This window comes from Rissa tridactyla, unplaced genomic scaffold, assembly GCF_028500815.1.
Source record: "Rissa tridactyla isolate bRisTri1 unplaced genomic scaffold, bRisTri1.patW.cur.20221130 scaffold_33, whole genome shotgun sequence".
Taxonomy (NCBI): domain Eukaryota; kingdom Metazoa; phylum Chordata; class Aves; order Charadriiformes; family Laridae; genus Rissa; species Rissa tridactyla.
Genome location: NW_026529545.1, coordinates 2,869,543 through 2,892,757, shown reverse-complemented (window position 1 = coordinate 2,892,757; position 23,215 = coordinate 2,869,543). Strand labels below are relative to the sequence as shown.

At 51.4% G+C, this 23,215-nt stretch overlaps 1 protein-coding gene and 1 pseudogene across 1 annotated transcript; one reads left to right on the top strand and one right to left on the bottom strand.

Moving 5' to 3' along the window:
* Positions 1–1,095: 1,095 nt before the first annotated feature.
* On the bottom strand, positions 1,096–5,665 carry LOC128903434 (NACHT, LRR and PYD domains-containing protein 3-like; annotated as a pseudogene).
* Positions 5,666–20,344: 14,679 nt separating this feature from the next.
* On the top strand, positions 20,345–21,418 carry LOC128903433 (olfactory receptor 5B21-like). The gene has a single exon (XM_054187444.1). It carries the CDS (start codon positions 20,345–20,347, stop codon positions 21,416–21,418), a length of 1,074 nt encoding a protein of 357 aa, XP_054043419.1.
* The last annotated feature ends 1,797 nt before the right edge of the window (positions 21,419–23,215 follow it).

Sequence of the window (23,215 nt, the reverse complement as noted above, 5' to 3'; positions counted from 1 at the left end):
CAACCATCCTTCCCACTACTTTGGGCCCATCATGGTACAAGGCCTGTACTTGGGCCCTGAAATTTGTGATGGCAGCCCCAGGGCCAAGAAGGCTGTGGGGAAAAAGGACTGATGGGAGAGGGAGTGTTAACAGCATGTGAAAATCCCTAGGGAGCCCTGAGTCCCTCACTACAGCCTCTCCAGCCGGCAGGAGGGATGCTTCAGCCCCTCGCACAGCAACTGCCCCCCAGTGTCTCCCACAGACTCGGGCTGGCGCTGAGCACGGCAGCCAAGCTGGTGATCTGGCACCACTGCAGTCTGCAGGGGAGGGACACAGGAGCTGTGGGACTGTCACAGCCACCAGGAGACAAGCCATACCCACCCACCCACCAGCCTTCCCAGTTCAGTCCCACTAGTCCACGACCCTGAGCTTCCCCAGTCACTGGGCTCTCCCCAAGGCTACAGACAAAACAAATTTAGAATTTCTGGGCACTTTGTTTTGTTCACAAAGTCCTCTCAGTGGGCACCCACTAAGATCCCACCAGGGAAGCAGTAATTGTGCCGCTCATTCCCATGGCTTGGCAGAGCACTCTAGAGCCACAGGAGATGCCCAAAATGGCTCAAACACCCAGGCAGAGGTGGCAGAGATGGCACAGGGCCTGCACAAGAGCCCCAACGCTCAACACAGCAGCCAATGTAGAGATGGGAGTAAAGGCAAGGACGGGGAGGGAGCCTTGTGGCCCAGCCCAGGATGACTTGCCCATGGCAGAAGAGGGACTTCTCACAAGGATGTGTCCTCTGCCCTCCTCTGGTGCCTGCTCACGTGGGACTGAACACCCCGGGCTCAGCAGACACCAGGTCTGGGGAAACAGGCACCTGGAAGGGCACCACTTTCACACACTCCTCTCGTTCCCCGTGCAGGCAGGTGGGGAGCATGGGATGAGCAGGGAGCCAGCGCTGCAGGCTCACCTCCATGGCAGCCTCTCCCCATCCCTACGTCCCAGCTCCAGTGCCATCCCAGACCCCATCAAGGGAAATGCCCGGGAAATGCCCCAGGGGGCCCTGGGTCCCTCACCCCATGATCTCCAGCCGGCAGGTGGGTTGCTTCAGCCCCTCTCACGGCAGCCGCACCCCAGCATCTCCAAAATAATTATCACCCAGGTGCAGCTCCCGCAGACGTGGGCTGGTGCTGAGCATGGCAGCCAGGTCCCCGCAGCCGGCGCTGGTCAGCTGGCAATGTCGCAGGCTGCAAGGGAGATGCAGGAAAAGGAGCCACAAGACCATCACAGCCACCCGGAGAGATGTAACCACCCACGTGCCTCTCAAAGGGCCTATGCCCACACACCACGGCCAGAAACCCTGCCCACACTCATGGGATCCAGTGCTTGGCCAAGGGCTCGGCGCTGGAGCCACCGCCTGCTCCAAGCCCAGCCCTTGGCCTCCTCTGAACCCATTTCTTTCCAGAAGGGAACAAAGGGCTCTTCTCAGTGCTGCCTAATGGAAGGATAAGAGGCAACAGCCACGAGTCGCAACACAGGAAACTCATTAGACTTCAGATCTCTCTGTCCCCCGTCCCTCCACCATAAGTGTGGTCAAACAATGGAACAAGACCCCGGAGGGACTGTGGGATCCTCATCCTTGGAAACATTCCTAACCCAGTGGACAGGACCCTGAACAACTCATTATGGCAGCCCAGCTTTGAATGTGAAGAAGTCCTACATGACCTCTGGAGGACCCTCCTACCTAAAGTACTTTATGATTCTGGATCTGGGCAAGACCCTGCTGGTTAACTGCCCTTCTGCAAATGGCTGGAGCTGTGGAGAGTCTGGAAAACAGGCCTATTCCTACAATCCTTCAGACCCTGCCTGCCTTCAGGACATACACGTAAGGATGCACTCCTTCAACTGAAAACGTGACAACACTAACTCCCCCTTTGCCAACCCAACCCTTACTGCTGGGCTTGCTCATTCATGGCAGGGTTGCAAAATCCCGCCATGCAAAGGCTGATGTAAAGACCTCCACTGGCCTCTCCAGGACATCCTTCTTCTGCCCAGCTGTTCTTTTCCTGCATGGAAGAGAGGGCAAGCAAGACCATTTTAGTTGTCCAGTCCACCTGCCTGTGTTTTGGGATCCATTTCCTCCCACATTAGCTCCATGCGACCACCCTAGCTTCAGCCATGTCCCCTGTCCCAGTACAACAGTGGGGACCTCAAGCTCAGCAGCACTTTCACCCACCCCATCATCGCGGAAGAGCTGCCTTCCCTCTTAGGTGTTATATCCTCTCTCAGCGCACCTCTCTGATGAGCACCATTTGGGAGACACCGCTTCCATCTCCACATCCCAGCTGGCAGAAGCAGCTGCCCAGCCCCAGCCCCAGCCCCACAGAGTGCTGCCCAGGGAAATACCCTGAGGAGCTCCGGGTCTCCCACCACAGTGTCTCCAGGCAGCAGGAGGGATGCTTCAGCCCCTCGCACAGCAGCCGCAGCCCAGTGTCTCCCATCTGCCTGTCTTGCACGTCCAGCTTCTTCAGGCTCCAGCTGGTGCTCAGTGCTGCAGCCAGGTCCCTGCACACGAGGCTGGTGAGCTGGCACTGCCACAGGCTGCAGGGAGACGCACCAAAGAGGGGACGGGGGTTATCAGAGCTGCTGGAACAGACACACCTCTCACAGGGAAAAACCACAGGGGTCGAGTCCAGCCTGGTATTGACAGCTGGTGCCATGAGCAATAGCCCCAGTACAAGGGCAAGAAGCTACCTCAGGAAGGCTGGCTATGGGATACAGCCCGTGAGGGGCTGTATCTGACCAGGTCTGTGGACACTCAGAGCCCCAGCTGGCCCAGAATCCAGGTGGGCATGCTGTTTGGGGGTACCCATTCACCAGCCCCACACACGATCACTGCAACGTGGAGCAGGACAACAGACCTGTTTTCTCGCACTGCGCTTGCATCTGACTTGCTTGTGCTGTTGAGGCATTCTTCACCACACTTCCTCGGTGTTGGGGAGGGAACTCTGGGATCTCTCTTCCTGACACTGATGGGGAAACAGGTGCAGGGTAGTGCCCAATACTACCACACCTCCTCAAACTCCTCACCAGTCCCACTGCTGACCTTGGAAGTGCACCTACAGTGCCGTGAAAGAAGACTGTGCTTTGATAGTGCCCAATGCCACAAGAAAGCCTCACCACAATGAGGAGGTTGCACCCCACAGAGGAGAGGGGATAGAGGCAAAAAACATGCTTTTACAGGGGTTATGGTTTTTCCAGTACCAAACTCCTGAAAAGCCTTCTGCAACATGAGACATCTCTTGCCCCATCTCAGGAGTCCGGGCTCGTTTTCTGCTGTGCTGAGCATCTCTTCCAGCTCACTCAGGACTCGTGGGCACTTGCCTTGCCATACTGCTGAGAGGTGAACAGATCTCTCCTAGCTGGGTACCAGAGCCCTTTTCCCAATCAAGCATAGCACTCTTGTGAGCAGATCTCCACCACAGACTGCCAGCCTGCACGACGCCAACAGAGTCAAGTGCATCAAGGGAGAAGCCTGCAGCTTAACCCCTTCCAGACTCAAACAGGGTGGTCCAAGCTTTTTGCTCTGCTTCTCTGCTAGGTCCCTGTCTGAATCCAAGTCAAACCTTCCAGCCTTTCAGACCAAGGGCTACAGGGAAAGGGGTAGTGAAAAAAAAAAAACAGGTTTGCATTTTCAGAAAGTGCAAATGAAAAGGCTTTTAAAAATATCTTTGCAGTGCCTCCCTCTACTAGGGCAATGTGGTGGAGATAAGCACCTGTATTTCCTGCAGAGGAAAAACCACTCTGGCTTGGTCCTTTCCTGGGCCTAGAAGAGGCTTTGTAGAGACAGTGGATGGCTACACAGCTCCGCAGGTCCTTTATGGAGCTGCTCACATAAGCAGGTCTCAACTCCATCAGCATGGTCTCCACAACAGCCTTAGTCAATCCGGAATAAAATGAGGAAGGGGTCGGGGGAAGAGTTTTGTTAATAGGAACGTGAGAAGAGTCCCTTCGCTATAATAGCATTAGTTTGACGGGAAAGCAAACTACCATTTTTCTAGCATTTTTAGTTATTAAAAAGGGAGAGAAGACCAACTTAGTGGCTCAAGGAACTTTGTCACTGTGGTGGTCAAACAATACAATACTTACAAACAAGGTCTCTCTGGGGGTCCTGGAATAACCTCATTTTCATGGTCTTCCCATGTAAGGAAGTACCATTCAAGATGAAGGGAGTCCAGTCCCTTCCAGTGTTTGACACAGAAGGAGAAAACCCTTTGATCAGGGTCAGGCTGATGTCTCTCAGAGCAATCCCCGTGAAAGGCTCCAATGCACGGCTCACAAATGTTTCGTCTTGACTCTCGAACAAACAGTGAAATATAATCAAGTCATAAATCACTCTATCAGAACCTGATGCTACTCCTTGGCTTATCTGAATCCACCTCAGCAAATCTTCCTCAATTTGAGGTGAAGTTTCACATCCAGTTATTTCCTTCAGCTTCTTCTTTAGTTCCTTGTTGAACAGGCCAAACAGGAATCACACCACTATCAAACGTGTTTTACATTCACTCTCATTTTCAAGCACTACCTTTATTGTCTTCTCAGGAGTCCTTGAGTGTCCCCTTGCATCCCCATCATCCCCCAGTGCATAGAACAACACTGCAAAAAACTCTTGAAAACTCAGATGAATGAAGCTGTAGACAGTCACGCACTCCCAATCTTTTCTCAGAACACTCTCATTCATAAAAAGGGAGGAGAGAACTGGGTGATTTAAGACATGTTCCTCAATCTCCTTTTCCTCAAAGAGCATCTCCTGCTTCCAGATTCAATCAGCAGCCAGGCAGCAAAGTCTGCCCAGGAACTTCTTCAGATCCTGCTTCAGATCTTCTTTCCCACACTTGAGTAATCTGGAAAGGTAGGACACCTACAGCTCTGTGATTGTTGTAGGAGCCTGTGAAAGATCTTTCCCTTCATCAAGTTCTTGTTCAAGAACAGCACAGATGGTCCAACACGCGACAGGTACAAGGCACATGGTAAAAAGAATGTCATTTCTTTTGACAAAGCTAATGGCTTTCCTTGCTTTGTCTTCATCCATGAAGAACTTGTGGAAATATTCCTCCCTCTCAGCTTCCTAAAACCCCAGTATCTCTGCAAAACACTCTGTCTTTAAACACTGCTCCAGGCTTTGAAGAGCTGTTGGTCTTGTGGTGATGAGTAAGGAGGACTCTGAAAGGAGAGTCTTCTCCAATACGCTGCTCAGAATAATTTCCATGGGCTTCTCTTCCTCAGCACTTGAGCATAAATTACATTTTGGTTGTTCCAAGGAAAACCTCATTTCATCAAAGCCATCAACGATGAACAGAAGCTTCTGGGGATTAGCCAGGATGTCTCTAAGCGGTGCCTGTCAATCAGGACAGCAATCTGACATCAAGTCACCCAGACTCAGCATGTCCTCCTGCTAGGAAAGGTTGATCTCTACAGCTTATGTAGAAAGCATAGTCAAACTGCGCATAAAGGGCTCTGTTTGCCCAGTCTAACATGACCTTTCTTGATGTCACCGTCTTTCCAATCCCTGCAGCTCCCACTAGCACAAAGATCTGTGGTATTTGCCCTCTTTTATCAGGCTGAAAAAGAGTTTCCACAGTGATGGTAGGGTCAGCACCTTCCCTACTGGCCTCCTCATGTCTCATGTCAAGAACACAGGACCTTGTGGTCTTGTTCAGTTCTGTTCTGAGTCTTTGCAACCTTCATCAGCTTGGCATATCTCCTGCTTAGAGACATGTTCCCAGCCTGGCGAGTGTTCACCTCTCTAGAAGTGCAGAACTCTCTTGCTGCATGGTCTCTGTACTTCTGCCTGTAATCTACACCAATGAGAAACATGAGCACCACCTTCTAATAAAGGCAAACTTCGCATTAGCCTCTCAAAATTATTCCCACAACACATTCCCAGTATGCAGCACTTGTTCTACACGACGGTTTTAGATTTCCAAAGACCTTTACAATGGCTTGCACTGAGTAACCACCTGAGCAATTCTATCTACCTCTTATTTAGGGAAGGTGGGGGGAACCAGCTCCTCCTCACACGGCTCCATTAAGTTTAACCAAGTAGGGCAGAAGGAACCCAATGGAGGAAGAACACATTCGTGGGAAAGACTGGTGAGTATTTACTTGGAAAACAGTTGCTAAGCATGCTCCTCTTTCCGTAAAGCACCCTGGCTTCTCTACCAAAGCAGGAGAGGACTTACACCTTCGTTTCTCAAATGGAAGACACATGGTTAATGGTGTGTCCCCTGGCCCAAATCAGACTCGGAGAGCAGAGCTCCAGCCAACCTCCACTGCAATAAGCGGGTGATACTGTCGGTTGCTTAGAGAACACCCACTGAATCACCTCTCTTCTTCAGACTCTGACAGAAAAGGAGGATCTGATGTGTCCCTTGTATTCCCTACATGCACAGATGGCTCTGCACCGTTATCTCCTGGCTGAGATAGCTGCGTGTAGCATAGTAGCTTCTGCTGAAATGTCACATACTGTCAGCTGATGTTCCGGGACTAGGAGCTGAAACTGCAAAATGAACATGAGTATTACCATAGCGGTGTGGCAGAGTCCCGGAGACAACACTCAGTGGCAGCGGATCCCTCATGAGCCTGCCCAAAATCCTAGCAGATAAGGCAGAGTTCTGCTACTGGTAGTGCCACACGAGCACTGTGAACGTTCCCTGTCCTCTGCAAATCAACCTGCCTTGACATTGGGAAGGAGCCCCCTCTCCTCCCGGGGAGCCCCAGGTCCCACAGGGGGACATTCTTCCGTCCCAGAGCAGAACAAATTACCTGAGCTGCGGGCCACAACCCACCCCACCTCATCAAGAGGGCACATAGAGCCTCAGAGCAATCGTGGCAGCAGTCCCCAAAATGGGCAAGGGTGGCATTGGCAGGAGGGGGGCCCTGCAGCTTTCCCCCCAGCAAGGAGAGCACTGGCCTCCTCTCCTTCTCCCCTTGCCCTAGGACTTGAAATCTGCTCTCAGCCTTTTGAGGAGGAGCGAGCTTCATGCTTTTTCCAGGGAGCAGGCAGAGAAAAAGAAAGAAAAGCTGTCAGTAACCTCCTGCTTCCTCACCTTCTTCTTCCTTCTGCCTCAGGTGAGCTACCATGTCTCCCTTCCAGCACATGGACGGCCACCTTCATCCACTGCAACCTCTGATCTGCAGCACTTGTGCACGCCCTCAACTGCGTCATCAGTGTGGGGCGGGTCTCAAAACACCAGAGGGTGAAGGGTTAAGGCAAATACCCCGAACCCACAGACCTAGCAGGGCAATTGTCACTTGCCTGGCACATAAATATTTCTTGAGAGACGTATGCAGCCATCTGTCCAACCCTGGATAAGCTCAGACCAACAAAAAAGAAAATAAAGAAAAAGAAGGAAGAAAAAACTCTTCTGTCAAGGAAGGAGTAAAAAAGTGCAAAAAGGGAAGTGGTTTGGGGAAATCAGTTCCAATGGTCTGTATCCCCCCAACCACATGTGCTGGGGGGGTGTGTGTGTATTCACTAGCAAACTTCAGGAGCAGGGGGGCCTCGGGTCCAGGCTGGGGTCGCAGGTGGGCAGGAGTCAGTGCTGGTAGCTGGGGGGACCCGTGGATGTTGGGTGCCCGTGGGACGGGGGTGCGAATGCTGCCTGTGTGGAGCAGCAGCACCGAGCTGGACCCATGGGGTAGGTCAGGGACCCATGGGGTGGGTTAGAGGGCTGGGGTCCGGGCAGGGGTCCCGGGTGGCAGAGGCGCCGTGCTGGTGCTCAGGGTCCCGAGCGTGCCCGTGTGCCTGCAGGAGCGACCGTCTGCTGGTGCTTGCCCCGGAGGAGGAGGGGACATGGCTGCAGGTGCTGGTGTGTGATGGGGGTCCTGTGTGCGGGTGCTGCTGGCGGCAGTGTCTTGGCTGTGTCAGGCTGTGTGACCAGCCATGTCTGTGTCCTCTCTGTGTCCTGCGTCCGTGTGTGTCTCTGGGAGACGTGCTCAGCTTCGCCGCTGGTTGAAGCAGCAAAGGGGAAAGCAGCAGCCCTGTCCCTCGTCCTGGGCAGAGACCCTGGGTCCCTTGGCACTGGGACGACCAGGCTACAGTGGCCAGGCAGGAGGCGGCCACTCCTGACATCCCTTAACAGTTTCACAGTTGGCAGGATCTGGTCCAGCCGTGAGCATTCCCGAGATTACTTCGTTACTTGTCTATAATGATTATGTGATGGGGGACTGATCCCTTGCTAATGTGCCCGCAATGATATACTTGTAACCAAACTGTTAGAAGGTTTCTCCCTTTGTAGAGCACTCTCAGCATCTTCCACAGAGGGACGACATCGGCACTGCGAGGAGCTGCAGGGGCTTCAGCCAGGCAGCTCCGTAGCACTCTCCTGCCCGACGGCCTGGAAGCTGCAGAGACTTGATTTTACACTGTTTGAGGGCTTGGGGACTTTTGCTCTTTTCTAGGCAACAGACAAGTCAAGCTGCTGAACTACAGCTTTTTAATGATGAAGGAAGAACAGTAATGTTTATTGAGAGCTTGCTCGCCATCATGTTATTGATAAATAGGTAGATAAACAGGGTACAAACAGGCAAATTTAACCTGCAGCCAGGCACTATGTAAAAGTATTGCTCAATATTTGCAGCGCGATTACCGGGATCTGGGGAGAAATCAAACACATAAGTTAAATGCTGTGAGTTTGTTTTATAGCCTCGGTGCTGTGATGGCCATGTCACAGTGAGCAGGAGGGCAGTTGTGCCTGTGTCCCCATGGTGTCACAGTGAGCAGGAGGGCACCAGTGGCTTGTGTCCCCGTGGTGTTGCAGCAGGCAGGAAGGCAGTGGTGGTTGTGTCCTGTTCATGTCACAGCAGGCAGGAGGGCAGAGGTGGCTGCATCTCCATGGTGTCACAGCAGGCAGGAGGGCAGCAATGTTTGCGTCCCCGTGGTGTCGCAGCAGGCAGGTGGGCAGTGGTGGCTGTGTCCCTGTGGTGTCACAGCAGGCAGAAGGGCAGTGGTGGCTCTGTCCTCGTGGTGTCACAGCAGGCAGGAGGGCAGTGGTGGCTGTGTCCCCGTGGTGTCACAGTGGGCAGGAGGGCAGCGGTGGCTCTGCGCTGAGGGAGGGGTGGCCCCCGCATCCTGGGACTGGGGTCCCATGCTGGAGACTCACTTCATTCTGCTCCCCCTCAGAGCCAATGGAGCAGCACCCAGAGGAGATACCCCCGTGCTCATGGACAGGGTTTTGGGAGCGCTCACCATTGTCCGTGGCTGCACCCACCATGAAGATAAAGCCCTCAACGCCAAGGAGGAGGGTGAAAACTGAGCAAGCCCCCAACACGGGGGCATCACTGGATGTTGGGGTGCTCTGCATGCATCTGTGAGTAGTGGCAGAGGGAGCCAGGAGCCCCTTTGGCCACAGGGAAGGGTCTGTCCTCCCCTTACCCATGGGCCTGGGGTCGAGGTGAGTGGCTGCCTGGGAGCATGAGGGTGACAGGACAAAAGGGCCCAGGAGTGGAGAGGAGAAGGCAAGGGCAGGATGGGGAGGGGGCTTCTGGGGTCAAGAAAGGAGCTCTGATCTTTGGGTCAGTGGAGCACTGTTAGGAGCCAAGCAGAGCCCAAAGCTGAGCCTCTTTCACCCTTCCAGTTCTCTCCCCCATCCCACTGGGGAGGGAGTGAGTGTGTGGCTGCATGGTGCTTAGCTGCTTACCAGAGTTAAAGTATGACAGGCTCCAATTCAATTCCAGCCCCTCCTCAAGCTCTTACTCTCCTCTGGCCCATGCTCAGACACCAACTCGGCTATCGGCCCTGCTCAGCCTTCAACTCAAATGCAGCCCCTGCTCAAGCTCTTACTCAGCTCCAGCCCATGCTCTGGCCCCTTCTTGGGCTTCGACATCTCTACTGGTTCATGATGCCACTCAACTGAAGTCCCTCCTTGGGCTCCCACAAGCTGCTGCCACTCCTTGCTGTGCACTCAGCTCTGTAGTCCTTGGGCTCCAACTCTGTGCCAGCCTCTGCTCTGGCTGCCACAACCTTCAGCCCCTATTTGGTCAGCCACTGGTCTTTGATCTGTCTCAGACAGTACTCATTCAAGATTGTTACCAGAGTTTAGGGGCTGGAGCAAAGCTGGTGAAATGTCCAGAGACAAGTGGATGCCACAACAGATGCCAGCTCTGAATGGCCATCAAAGCAGGAACTGGAGCTAAGGAGGTAATAGCTCCCCAAGGAAGATGCAGAGACAATTACCTGCTCTATCTCTTGTATTTAGAGCAGGTGCAGTAGTGCTGCGGATGCCTAAACAGGGGCCAGAGACAAGCTGGAGCCCCAGCAGGGGCGAGAGCTGAGTAGGGGCTTGAACAGGGTCTGGAGCTTAGTTGGAGACCAGTAGGTTCCAGATCCAAGTAGCCTACTTGGACAGATACTTGGCTCTTCCTCCTACTGCAGGTGCTTCTCAAATCAAGACCCTGTTCAAGACATTGCACCCATTTTCAAAAAGGGCAAGAAGGAGCAGCCGTGGAATGACAGGCTGGTCAGCCTTATCTCAGCCCCTTGGAAGCTGATGGAGCAAACCCATTTGTTTGATTCCTTTGCCTACATCCAGCAGCTGTTAGCGTCCAAGATGCCCTGGGGTAGCTGAAGTATCAGTATGCTGCTTGGAAACCTGACCCAGCACCTATGGGAGCTCTTCTGAAGCATTAGCTGGTCACCAGTTAAAGTATTTCCAAACACCTCATTTGAGACAACTTCCTTCTCTCCATTAAAGCAAAGTCTAGACTAGTTGATTAGAGATGGATATCTGCACTGAGGTATCTGGTGTTTGAGGAGACCTGTCTCCTCCCTTTCTTCACCAAAAATGGAGTCCCATATCATTAAGCCAACGGGAGTGTGCAAATCTGGCCACACAAAAATGATGTTTCACTGAAGTTGGTCGCCCTGCTTCCCAGTAACAGGTAAAAGATACTGTGAAGAACCCAGCTGGCTGACTCACTCTTTAGTGAGTTGTGGAATGCACACTGCTGGGACGGGAGCGTTTTTAGGGCACAGGTCTCTGCAAGAAGCAAAATGCTCTTTTTTTTAATGATGCAGTCCTGACTATAACAGAAATGTTTTGAAAATGTCAAGAAAAATGAAAAAATCAAGAAGGATAAGGGGTTGGGGCTTTGAGCAACAGAGAAGAGCCAGGAACTGCTGGTGTATTTGGAACCAACAGGGAAACACCTGTGAAATGCCTCAAAGGAATTAGGGTGTGTTCCTCTAAAAAGGTGTCATCGTCAATAGGCCAGCAGAAGTGCCTCTGTAGGCACCCTGCACACAGCCCGGATAACAAGCAGGAGAATCTGGAAGCCACCGTGCATCTAAAAAGCTACAATCTAATCAGTGAAACATGGTGGGATGAATCACACGACTGGAGCATTGCAAATTATTCAGAAGTGACAGTCAAGATAGGGTGGGTTGGGGGCATTACCCTCTTTGTAAAAAATGGATTGACTGCCCAGAGCTGCCAGAGAAAAGAACGAGGAACAGGTTGAGAGCTTCTGGGTAAAAACTAGGGACCAAGATAACAAAGGAAACCTCGTGGTTGGTGTTTACTACAGGTCCCCTGACTAGGAGAAACCTGTAGATGAAGCATTCTTCAACTACAGGAAGCATCACACTTGCAGGCTCTGATCCTGCTGGGGGACTCCACTCATCCTGACATCTGCTGGAAAAGCAGCACAGAAGATATAAGCAGTCTTGAAGAGAGTTGAAGATAATTTCTTGATCTAGATGACAGACAGTCCCATCAGAGCAGAAGCATTACCGGACCTGTTGCTTACCAACAAAGATGAACTAGAGATGTCAAGACTGGTGGCAGCCTGGACTGCAGTGATCAAACCCTGGTGGAATTCACAGTCTTGAGGGATATGGGCTTGGTGAAGAGTAGAGTCAGGACCCTGAATTTTAAGACAGCAGATGGGACCCCCTGGGAAACTGCCCTCAGGGACAAAGGAAGCGAACGGCCGCTGGCAGCTCTTGAAGGACATTTTTCAGAGCACAAGAGCTCCCCCCGGTGCCCAGCCCGTGGCCAGCACTGCTTCTATCGTGCTCTGGGGTCTGCCAGGGTCTGGACTGGGAGAGGAACCAGGCAGGATTGACTATTCACCTAATACAGGCACTGAAGCCCAGAAGGAGAATGAAGCTGATCACATCTCAAAGAACAGACCTCACCTGCTCTGTGATCAATGGCCAGGTCTGGAAATGGCTGATATAAGGGCTTGGGTTTGGAAGGAGCGTCCGGGGCAGTCTCTTTGCCTGTTCAAACAACAAGAAGCTGGGCTGGATCTTTGAAGTCAGGGATCATGTTTGAGGACCCCTATGGGTATGACAATGCTCTACAGGGCCCCAGAACCTCCTCCACATGCTCCCTTCTCCTGTGGGGCTCCCAGATGCTGCCAGCCCTGCAAAGGGTTCAGGAGAGGACTTGTCCTCCCTGTGGCCTGGCTGAGGAACTTCATCCCAGCAGTGTCATTGGTTATTTTACACCTCTATCTCCTATGGAAAAAGTGCTGGGAGCAACGGCGATTGGAAGGGTTGAGGTCATCCACTTCGGGCCTAAGCAGGCTGACCTGTGCAGCAGAGGAAAGATTAAAAAGTTCTCAGGGAGGTTTTAGAGTTAGTGCTGCTATCGCTAATAACAGTAATGGTGGAATGTACATCTTCTTCATTAGATAACCAAAGTTATCTACTTTTAGTCTTGTCAGCCATTCTTACCTTAAAAATAATAAATAAATAAATAAATGCTGTAACTTCAACATTTAGCTTCTTGCATGGGATTTTTAGAATAATGCCTTTTCTCTTGGTATTATTTGTTTGGTATCAAACAATGTCTACACCTGACAGCATTTCTCTCAGAATTGCCAGGTTTATTCTCTGAGTTGTTTGTTTTGGTTTTTTAAACATAAAAGGTGAAGCGACAGGTCCAGGTGGTGTAAAAACACAAGGGAGAGAGCCAGCCAAATCATCCTGGGGTGAGCAGGATGCCAACTGATACACAGGAGCCCAGGCCACAGCCATGTTGCTGCCGTGCTTCTACAGCCAAGAGCAGAGGGTGCTCATCACGTAGGGGCCACGGCTGGGCAGCTGGGAGGGGAGACCCTTCAGTAGGTGTTAGATATTTGTAAGGGTTTGGGATTCAGCCTCCCTAACTATAAGGCCTGGACTAAGTCACTCAAAGTGAATATTTACATTTACGTGGTTATTTCTCAAAGACACCATGTGTGGTTCACTGTTTCTTTATCTTGGCTAACAAGTTTTGTCACTTTTGCTCTTCTTATTCTCTGTGGCTTGGGAAGAGCCCACTCTGGTCCAGGGGAAAAGTATGTGGAGGAAGAAGCGGCGGAGAGGAACTGTTATGGACTGACTGAAACCCTCCATTCCCCATCCCACTGCGCTGCTCAGCAGGGAGGAAGTAGAGGAGTCAGGAATGAAGAGTGAGGTTGTGTCTTGGGAAAAGAAAGGGGTGGGGACAAGGTGTTTTAGTTTTCTCTTTGTTTCTCACCGCCCAACTCTATTTCTGTGGGCAACAAATTAAATTAATTTTCACCAAGTCAATTCTATTTTGCCCATGATGATAACTGGCAAGTAATCTCCCTTTTAACTCCACCCATAAGATCTTTTCCATCTTATTTTCTTGTCCTGTTTGAGGAGGGATAGTGAGAGAGCAGCTAGGTTAGTGTCTGGCAGCTGGCCAGGGTCAACCAAATACAGGCTGCCACTGGCTGCACTAGAACATGATTCCTCTGCACAATTTTTGGTCTAGGACATTCTCAAGCAGATCTCACTCACCCTGAGATGTCTGCGTGGCAAACTTTTCCACCTTACTTAGCCATGCCAGGCTCCTGTTCTGGCGGAAGGGTTCTTACAGGCAGCCGAACAGCCACATTTCTCTGATTGTTTCCAGACGTGTCTTCTGGAATGTCATGTCTCTGTTCCTGGAGGGCTCAGGTTTTATTGGGGCAGATCTACCAGCCCCTGCGCCTTGGAGGTATTTCAGAGACTTCCAGTGAAAGCAGAAACGCACACTGAGGTCAAATTCCTGCCAGTCTCCAGCATCCGCACTGGCTACCTCCCCTTTGACTGTAGTGTCACTTCAAAAACCTGTTTCCCGCACCTACTTTTATTCACACCCCCTATATTTAGGAGGACCCCACATCGAAGCAGGTGGATGTGCCCTGAAGGAAGCTGCAGTCTGTGGAGAACCCACGCTGGAGTAGGCTCCTGGTAGGTCTTGTGACCCCATGGGGGACCCACGCTGGAGCAGTTCATGAAGAAATGCAGCCTGTGGGAAGGACCCACATTGGAGAAAGTCATGAAGGACTGTCTCCCATGGGTGGGACCCCACGCTGGAGCAGGGGAAGAGTGTGAGGAGGAAGGAGCAGCAGAGATTGTGTTATAAAGGAAGGAGCAGCAGATGAAGTGTCATAAACTGATGGCAACCCCATTCCCCATCCCCCTGCACTGGGAAGGAGGTAGAGAAGTCAGGAGTGAAGTTGAGCCTGGGAAGAAGGGAGGGATAGGGGGAAAGTGTTTTTAGATTTGTTCTTATTTCTCATTATCCTGCTCTGTTTAATTAGCAAGACATTAAATTAATTTCCCCAAGTCAAGTTTTTTCAGCCCATGAGGGTAATTGGTGAGTGATCTCCCTGTCCTTAACTTAACTGAGGAGCTTTTTGTCATATTTTCTCCTCCTGTCCTGTGGAGGAGGGAGAGCGATAGGGTGGCTTGGTGGGCACCTGGGGGCAAACCAGTCAGTCCACCACAATAGAAATGACAAATAGAGTTGTTTTCTTGTAAGAAAGCTCTATAATAGCTTGAATGACTCAAAGAGAGACACTCTCTTCTGTGGACAGTGTCTGCTCAGCGTGCTGCACGTGAGTTGGAGTCATGTTTGATACTGCACCACTCCAGGTTCCCAGCACCTGAAGGGATGTAAGATTATCTGTGTTCTCTTATTCTTCTGATAGCTCTGAGAAATAGGATTGTGAATGACACCTAACAGAGTCTGGGTGCCTTTGTTACTGGGATCACAATGAATCCTCACCTCCTGCTGGAAATGCTCAAGGCTAAGCCTGGCAGGGACCTGGACAACCAAATCTCTGTTCATGCTTACAACAGTGTGCTGGGACAGAGGATCTCCAGAGGCCCCATTCCAGCGGGAACTCATTTATGAGCCATTGTTTGTCTTGGTATTGTAGGAGGTTTGGAAGTCACTCGTTCAGGCCAAATCCTCAGTCCAAATCCAAGATAGGACGATGGGCGAACCCAAGAAAAGCAACTTGAGGTGCTGAGGATCATCTTTGCAAAGATAGTTACAGAAGAAGCACCTCTTCTCCTCAGCTTTGGTGGAAGGATCCCCATGGAGGTGTCAACCATGCTCGAGTGCCTTAGTGGGCTGGTTTTGGCTGGGATAGACTTAATTTTCTTGACAGTAGCTATTATGGGGCTATGTTTTGTATTTGTGCTGAAAACGGTGTTGATAATACAGGGATGTTTTCACTCATGTGTAAGCTGAGCACTGCTTACAGAGAGTCAAGGACTTTTCAGCTTCTTATACTGCCCTGCCAGCGAGGAGCCTGGGAGTGCACAAGAAGACAGGACAGGACACAGCTGGGACAGCTGACCAGCCTACCCCTACTGATCAAAGAGATATTCCATGCCATGTGATGTCATGCTCAGCCTATAAAGCTGGGGTAAGGAGAAGGAAGCGGGGGTGTATGGAGTTAACGGCATTTGTCTTCCCAAGTAACCATTGCATGTGATGGAGCTCTGCTTTCTTGAAGATGGCTGAACACCTGCCTGCCAATGGGAAGTAGTGAATGAATTTCTTGGTTTGCTTTGCTTGCATGTGTGGCTTTTGTTTTACCTATTGAACTATCTTTATCTCAATCCATAAGTTTTCTCATTTTCACTCTTTGGACTCTCTCCCCCATGCCACTGAGGTGCGTGTGAGCGAGCGGATGTGTAGTGCTTAGATGATGGCTGGGGTTAAACCACAAAGCTTTTGCTTTCCTTGCAAATCTGGCTGGTGGCCATGACTGTGGATGTGCTGCCTTCTGTGCTTACTGGGGCTGCTCAGAGCCACTGTTCCACCATCCTGCCCTCTTGGGCTGCTCTTCTCATCTGTTGGAACCGTCAGGCTCCTTGGAAGTCATGGTGATGCATTCAGAGAGACAAGATGGACAGAGACTAAAATCTCTTGCTCACTGAGGGTGAACCTGTAATTCAAGGGAAAGTTGTTCTTCCCTCTAGACAGGGTATCTTCTCCTTGCAGTCCAGGGAGCAAGCATACAGGGAGCCACAAGTGGACATGTTTTCAAGAGTTTCCAGGAAAGTCTTGTGAGAGCCTTATATTACCTGGAGAATACAGAAGCACGGGTGCACCTCTGACCATAAAGTTGAGTGAACTCAATCCCTCCTGTTCACAGAATCATAGAATGGTTCGGGTTAGAAGGGGCCTTAAAGATCATCTAGTTCCACCCCCCTGCCCTGGGCAGGGACGCCTCCCACTAGACCAGGTTGCTCAGAGCCCCGTCCCACCTGGCCTTGAACACCTCCAGGGATGGGGCAGCCACAGCTTCTCTGGGCAACCTGGGCTAGGGGCTTACCACCCTCACAGCAAAGAATTTCTTCCTAATCTAAGTCTCCCTTCTTTCAGTTTGAAACTGTTACCCTTCGTCCTATCGCTCCATTCCCGGATAAAGAGTCCCTCCCCATCTTTCCTGTAGGCTTCATTTAGGTACTGGAAGGCTGTTCCTGCACTTCAGGCTCCTCTCTCCAGCCATGCCCAGGAGGCTGGAAGGTTGACATTTCCTCTAGGTTGGAAGGGCAACTGGTAGGATGCCTGCACATCTGTCCTCCTTCTGGTGAGTCAAATGAGGGGACAAGGTCTGGTGATGGACAGCACTGGACCAAGAAGTACAGACCAGTTGTGGTGATGGCTGCAGGGGTCAGCCGAGAGCCCAGTCAGTACTCAGTAGGTCAGTCATAATGGGACAGGTTTGAGGTGGGTTGTGAAAGGCAAGTCAGGAGGTTGGGATCAGGGCCAAGTCAGTGAGGAATGAGACCAGGTGGGACCGTACCTGCAAGAGGGAAAGGGCAAGGGGAAAACCTGAGCTGAAAAGCAAGTGTCTGAGTGTGGATTGGCCTCTCTATGGGACCTCTCTATGGGGCTGGCCCTGGGCCCACACAACCCACTGCCCCCAGGTGGGACAAAGGCGTCTGCCTCAGGGCCCTTTGCAGTCTGGACTCTATGGGGCACCAGCTGAGTAAAGGAGGCCCTTTCAGGGATTTTTTTCATGCTTCTTCCTTAATGGAAAGTGTCCAACAGCTTGGGGTGAGAGGACCTCATTTCCCATGTTCAGTTATTCCCTGTGCTGAGAGGTTGAAAAAAGAAATCTCAGTTCCAGAAATATCCTTAAGTGAAAATATGTCATACCATGTTTGGGGAGCAGAGAGGTCCAGCTTCTAAGGGATGGAGAACTGTGAACCCAGCACAGGAGCACAGCCACCAGGGCAGGGATCTACCTAGCAAGAGGACTGGGGCAGGCCTGGAGATGGCGGCCTGGGTCAACTGGGAGTCCAGATCATCAGATGGCTTTGTGGTGATGCGGCAGGATCAAGATCAAGACAGGAGCACAGATGAGCAAATCAGGATTAGATTCAATGAGGGTAATGAGGGTCAGAGAGAGGCCAGTACTCAACAGGCAGGTCCACAGGGACAAGGCAGGTCCCAGGTCCTGTTATTGCCCTTGGGGCCCTGACATCAGCAGGACTGGGAGCAGCTCTGTGGAAAGGCCCCTGGTGCTGTGGTGCACAGCAAGGTGGCTGTTAGCCATTTGTGTGCTCAAGCAGCGAGGAGTGCACACAGCACTGAGGGCTGCATGAAGAGGAACATGGCCTGGGGGTGACGAGACATGATCCTTGTTCTCCAGTCAGCACCTCAGAGAACATAACATCCCTTCATCCTATCACGCTCCAGGCCCTTGTGCCTCAGGGAGAGGTTCGGAGGCCCTCTTCCAACAGGGAACAGAGCCTGTCACCTGAGGAGGACTCAACCCATCCAACAGGGCAAGTCTCTGTGGCTGGAGAAAATGCTCCTGGCTCTGGCTCTGCCTCTTCCTCCCTACTGGCCACTGGAACAAGCTGGAGGGACCAGCTCAGGCCACCAGGGCTGTATTAGTCTAAAAGTCAATGACAGCGCAGTCATCTGTGAGGAGAGGGGCTGAATACCATTTCTGGGATCCCATCGTGTCTTGTGTTCCCGATAACCAAGTTCAGACATGCCCGTGCTCACTGCTCTGCCTCACTTTCCCTTTTTGAAAGAGCAGGTTTCAAGTCTACCCTAGAGGTTTTAGGGGAGCTCAGCCCTTTCTTGAGATGTTTATTAAGAGTAATCCTTAGGGAGAGCTGAGACACAGAGAAAAAAAACATGTGGGAGACTGAACACTGCTCTAAACCCCAGGACACACTGGAGAACAGGAGCATTTGGGTGCTGCTGAAAAGTCACTGCAGGAGCTGCTGGGGGAAGACAGCAAGGGCAGAGACAGGGTTTTGACAGGGCTGAGACACTCTGGTTTGCAGAGAGCCCAGGGAAAGGAACAGCATGGTGGAGAAAAAGCAGAGAGTGAGACCCTGACCTCAGTCCTCATTTCCAGCCACTGTCAGCACAGAATTCACCCCTTCATGCTGAGGTAGGTGCTGAAGATGCTGAGGGTGGAAGGGTGGAATCATTCTATGATTCTATGATTCTTAGATTCTAAGTAAAGTCTGGGTGTTGTTGATGAAACTGCTGGATCTTTCAAAAGAAGAAACTTGTAAGGGGAGAACAGGGTCCTGTCCTTTCCTGCATGTCTTCCAACCCCAGCCCTCTCCTTCCCCCAGAGACCCTGAGTCCAGGCACCATGGACCAGAGAAGCTTGGGAGGAGCTGGTGGTGCTGGGTTACAGCTGGGCTGGGGTGTGTTTGACCATCCCTGGGCACTCACTGCCTTGGCTGGGATGGAAGACGTGTCTGGGCAGGGTGTTTTCAGCCAGACTGCCTGTGACCTTCATTTTGCCACGCAAATTGCTGCTTTGTTTCTGTTTTTTTTTTACTTTTTCTCTGATTGTATGATGATCATGTAGGTTTTGATCTACAGTGGTCATGTTTCTCACTTCTAGTCTGTGAGGAGGGCTGGAGACATTAGTGACTCTGCAGTGACTCTAGTAACCTCTCCTAATGGTGTCTGTCATCATCACCTGCAGAAGCAATTCATCCAGACCAGGAGATGGGATTTCAAGGGATCCCTCTTCCAGGGAGTGCTGAGCAGAAGGATGTTTCTCAGGCATGGACTTCCCCTGGCTGCACTCTCAGGCATGTTCTGTGCACTTTTACACGCCCCCGACCCTGCTCTTGTGCCACCTCACCCCCAGGCACCCTGGGGACACCCTTGCCAGTGCCCAGCAATGCTGGGCAGTGAGCCCTGTGAGCACAGATGGCTGGGATGACCTCATGAGGTCCTGCTACTGGTCTGGGATGTGTAGGGAGGCAGCCCCAAAGCCCTCAGGAACCACCAACGAAGAGGGAAAGACATGACTGAAATGATCCTCCCTGTCCCTTTCCCTTCCTTCCTGCACAGTCTCTCCTGTTTCCCGATTCTCTCAGTTATGGTTTTCCTCCTGTTTAGTTTTTCAACTTCTGTACCAGTTTTTCCTCCATGGTTTGATACACAAAGTGATTTTAGGCATCCTCTCAGAGAGTCCCACAGCATCGACAGCCCCACCCTGCTGTTTCTCCAAGGCAGGAATTCCAGACTCAGTTTGCCAGTGGAAGTGATTGTTCTGGGTCAGTGTGGGAAGTAAGTGGCTTTGGGGGGACTCCTACATGAAGTGCTGGGACCACTTGCTTTGTGCAGCGTCCATCCTCTTCTTCGGAGGGAGAAGGGTCTCTGGTGTCGCATAGTTCACACAAAGGACTTTCAGAGTGAAAGGAGTGTGTTATATCCAATACCTTTCTCTCTCCTGAGAGCAGAAGGACCTCTGTCCTTGATACCTAAACTGGGTCTTCCTGGGAGCAAATTTGGGCACACGAAGGAAAGCTCTCTCAGAGAGACCAAGTGCACGTTTTGGTTTTGTTCTGTAGTGAGAAACATGCAGCTCTACAGGGCAGCTCAACTCCTTGGTATGAGGAGGTCTCTGGAAGAAACAGTTTTGCTGCTGTCTCTAGGCACAGAGTCCACAGAGTCAATGTGAAGAGATTTCTTTAAAAAAATCTTTTTAAAAGTAAAGACAGAAATACACATTCCTTCTTGGTGCTCCTCTTCTTGGGAACTGCAGAAATAAAAGAGAAACACCACAGCATGGATGGAGGGCAATGGGTCAATGGGACACCACCAGTGGAGTTCCTGCTGCTGGGAATGAGTGATGATCCCTCTCTCCAGACACCGCCCTTCATCCTTTCACTTGTCATCTACACTGTGACTGTCTTTGGGAACATCCTCATTGTTGTGCTGGTGATGGCAGATCAGCATCTGCGCACCCCCATGTACTTCTTCCTGGACAATCTGTCCTCCTTGGAGATCTGCTACGGCTCCACCATCTTGTCCCGGCTGCTGGCCAGCTTCCTGACTGGGGACAAGACCATCTCTGCTCATGGCTGTATGGCTCAGTTCTACTTTTTTTCCACTTCTGCTGGTACTGAGTGTTACCTGCTGGCAGCCATGCCCTATGATCGGTACTTGGCCATCTGCCAGCCCTTACTCTATGCAAGCCACATGACCTGGAAGGTGAGTCTCCAGTTGGCAGCTGCGTCTTGGCTGGGGGGATTGCTGCTATTTGCAGTACTCATCTTCCTCTTATTTCAGTTGAAGTTCTACAGCCCCAAGGCAATTGACCACTTCTGTGATTTTACTCCGTTGATGGAGCTCTCCTGCAGTGACACCAACGTGCTTACAGGGGCAGCTTTAATCTTTGTCTTCTTGGATGCAGTATTCCCTTTTCTGTTCACACTGGCCTCCTATGTGTTTATCATAGCTGCCATCCTGAGGATCCCGTCCCATCAGGGCAGGCAAAAAGCCTTCTCCACCTGTTCCTCTCACCTTACTGTCGTCACTCTCTTCTATGGCACTCTTATCATTGTCTACATGCTGCCCAGGACAACTCCACCGAGGCAGCTCAACAAAGTATTCTCCTTTTTCTACACTGTCCTCACACCCCTGATTAACGCCCTCATCTCCAGTTTGAGGAACAGGGAGGTCAGGGAGGCCCTCTGGAAGGTGCTCAGGAAAGCAAAGGCCTGCACCCAGAACTCCTGGCGTGAGGGTGACAGTAGGAACAAACCACTTGCAAGTCTTTCACAAGGGCAAGTGCTGAATACTGGGCACACCTCCAGAAGTGTGTGCCACTGCGCCTACTTGAAACTAGCGCAGGGATGAAAGAGGAGAGTTCTCATAAATAAATACTCTTGTAGAGGACAGACTGTGAAAAATGCAATGGGTTGGCCTTTCCCTTCATGATAAATGGTTTGGTGACCTTATTTGTGTGAACTTCTTAAATGACAGTTCTCCTTTACTGAGAAAGTAGAAGACCAAATTTGGGCCGACATCCGAGTATCATCCAGACAAGCATGAGGGCATATCATTCCCTCCTCTGTTCCCTGAGGGGTCAACAAGCCCCTGCCCCAGCTGCACTCCTCTGGCTCCAGCTGTACCTTTGTTCTTTTCTCTTCACCTTTCTGGTAGGGAAATAGGGACAGCCTGATCCTAGCTTCTTCACCTTGAAGGATCAGGCTTTCCTTCTCAGCCATATTTCTCCACTGGAAAGCCCTGATTCAGCCTTCCTCCAGAGCCCAGGGACAGGAGTGGGCTTGGGGTCTGGATTCCCACAGATCTCGATTGCTTCAGTCCCCTTTGGGATGGGAGCCTTTGCCACCAGCACACACAGCTGACTCCTCTTCAGCTTCCTCACCAAGAGCCCTGTGGCCTCTTCTGCAAAGCTGTTCTCTGATCACTTGGCCCCTAGCTGACGCTTTGCACGGGGCTTTTGGGTTTACTGCACCCCAATGTGCAGGACTCTGCCCCTGCCTTGGCTGGATTTCAGGATGCTCCTGAAAGTCCCATTCTGCAGCATGTCATATAATAGAATCATATAATCATTTTGGTTGGAAGAGACCTTTAAGATCATCAAGTCCAAGCACTAACCTAGCACTGCCAAGTTACCCCTAAACCATGTCCCTTAGCACTACATTTACATGTCTTTTAAATACTTCCAGGGATGGCGACTCAACCACTTCCCTGGGCAGCCTGTTCCAATGTTTGATAACCCTTTCAGTGAAGACATTTTTCCTTATATCCAGTCTAAACCTCCCCTGGTGCAACTTGAGACTGTTCCCTCTTGTCCTATCGCCTGTTACTGACCAACCCCCACCTCGCGACAACCTCCTTTCTGGTCGATGTAGAGAGCAGTAAGGTCTCTCCTCAGGCTCTTTTTCTCCAGGCTGAACAACCCAAGTTGGCTCAGATGCTTTTCAGAAGACTTGTGCTCTAGACCCCTCACCAGCTTCGTTGCCCTTCTTTGGATACGCTCCAGCACCTCAATGTCTTTCTTGTGGTGAGGCGCCCAAAACTGCACACAATATTTGAGGCGCGGCCTCACCAGTGCCGAGTCCAGGGGGACCATCACTGCCCTAGTCCTGCTGGCCACACTATTTCTAATACAAGTCAAGATGCAATTGGCCACCTTGGCCACCTGGACACACTGCTGGCTTATATTCATCCAACTGTCAACCAACACCCGCAGGTCCTTTTCCGCCGGGCAGCTCTCCAGCCACTCTGCCCCTGGCCTGAGGCGTTCATGGGGTTGGTGTGACCCAAGTGCAGGACCCGGCACTTGGCCTTGTTGAACCTCATACCATTGCCTGGGTCCATCGATCCAGGAAGGCTGTAGAGCCTTCCTACCTCAAGCAGATCAACATCCCTCCCAACTTGGTGTCGTCTGCAAACTTACTGAGGGTGCACTGAATCCCCTTGTCCAGACTGTTGATAACGATATTAAAGAGAACCGGCCCCAATACTGAGCCCTGGGGAACACCACTTATGACCAGCTGCCAACTGGATTTAACCCTGTTCACTACAACTCTGGGCCATCCAGCCAGTTTTTCACCCAGTGAAGTGTACTCACATCCAAGCCACGGTCAGCCAGTTTCTCCAGGAGAATGCTGTGGTAAATGGTGT

Coding starts and splice junctions, on each gene's coding strand:
- LOC128903433 (XM_054187444.1), top strand. CDS start 20,345: ATGGATGGAGGGCAATGGGTCAATGGGACACCACCAGTGGAGTTCCTG.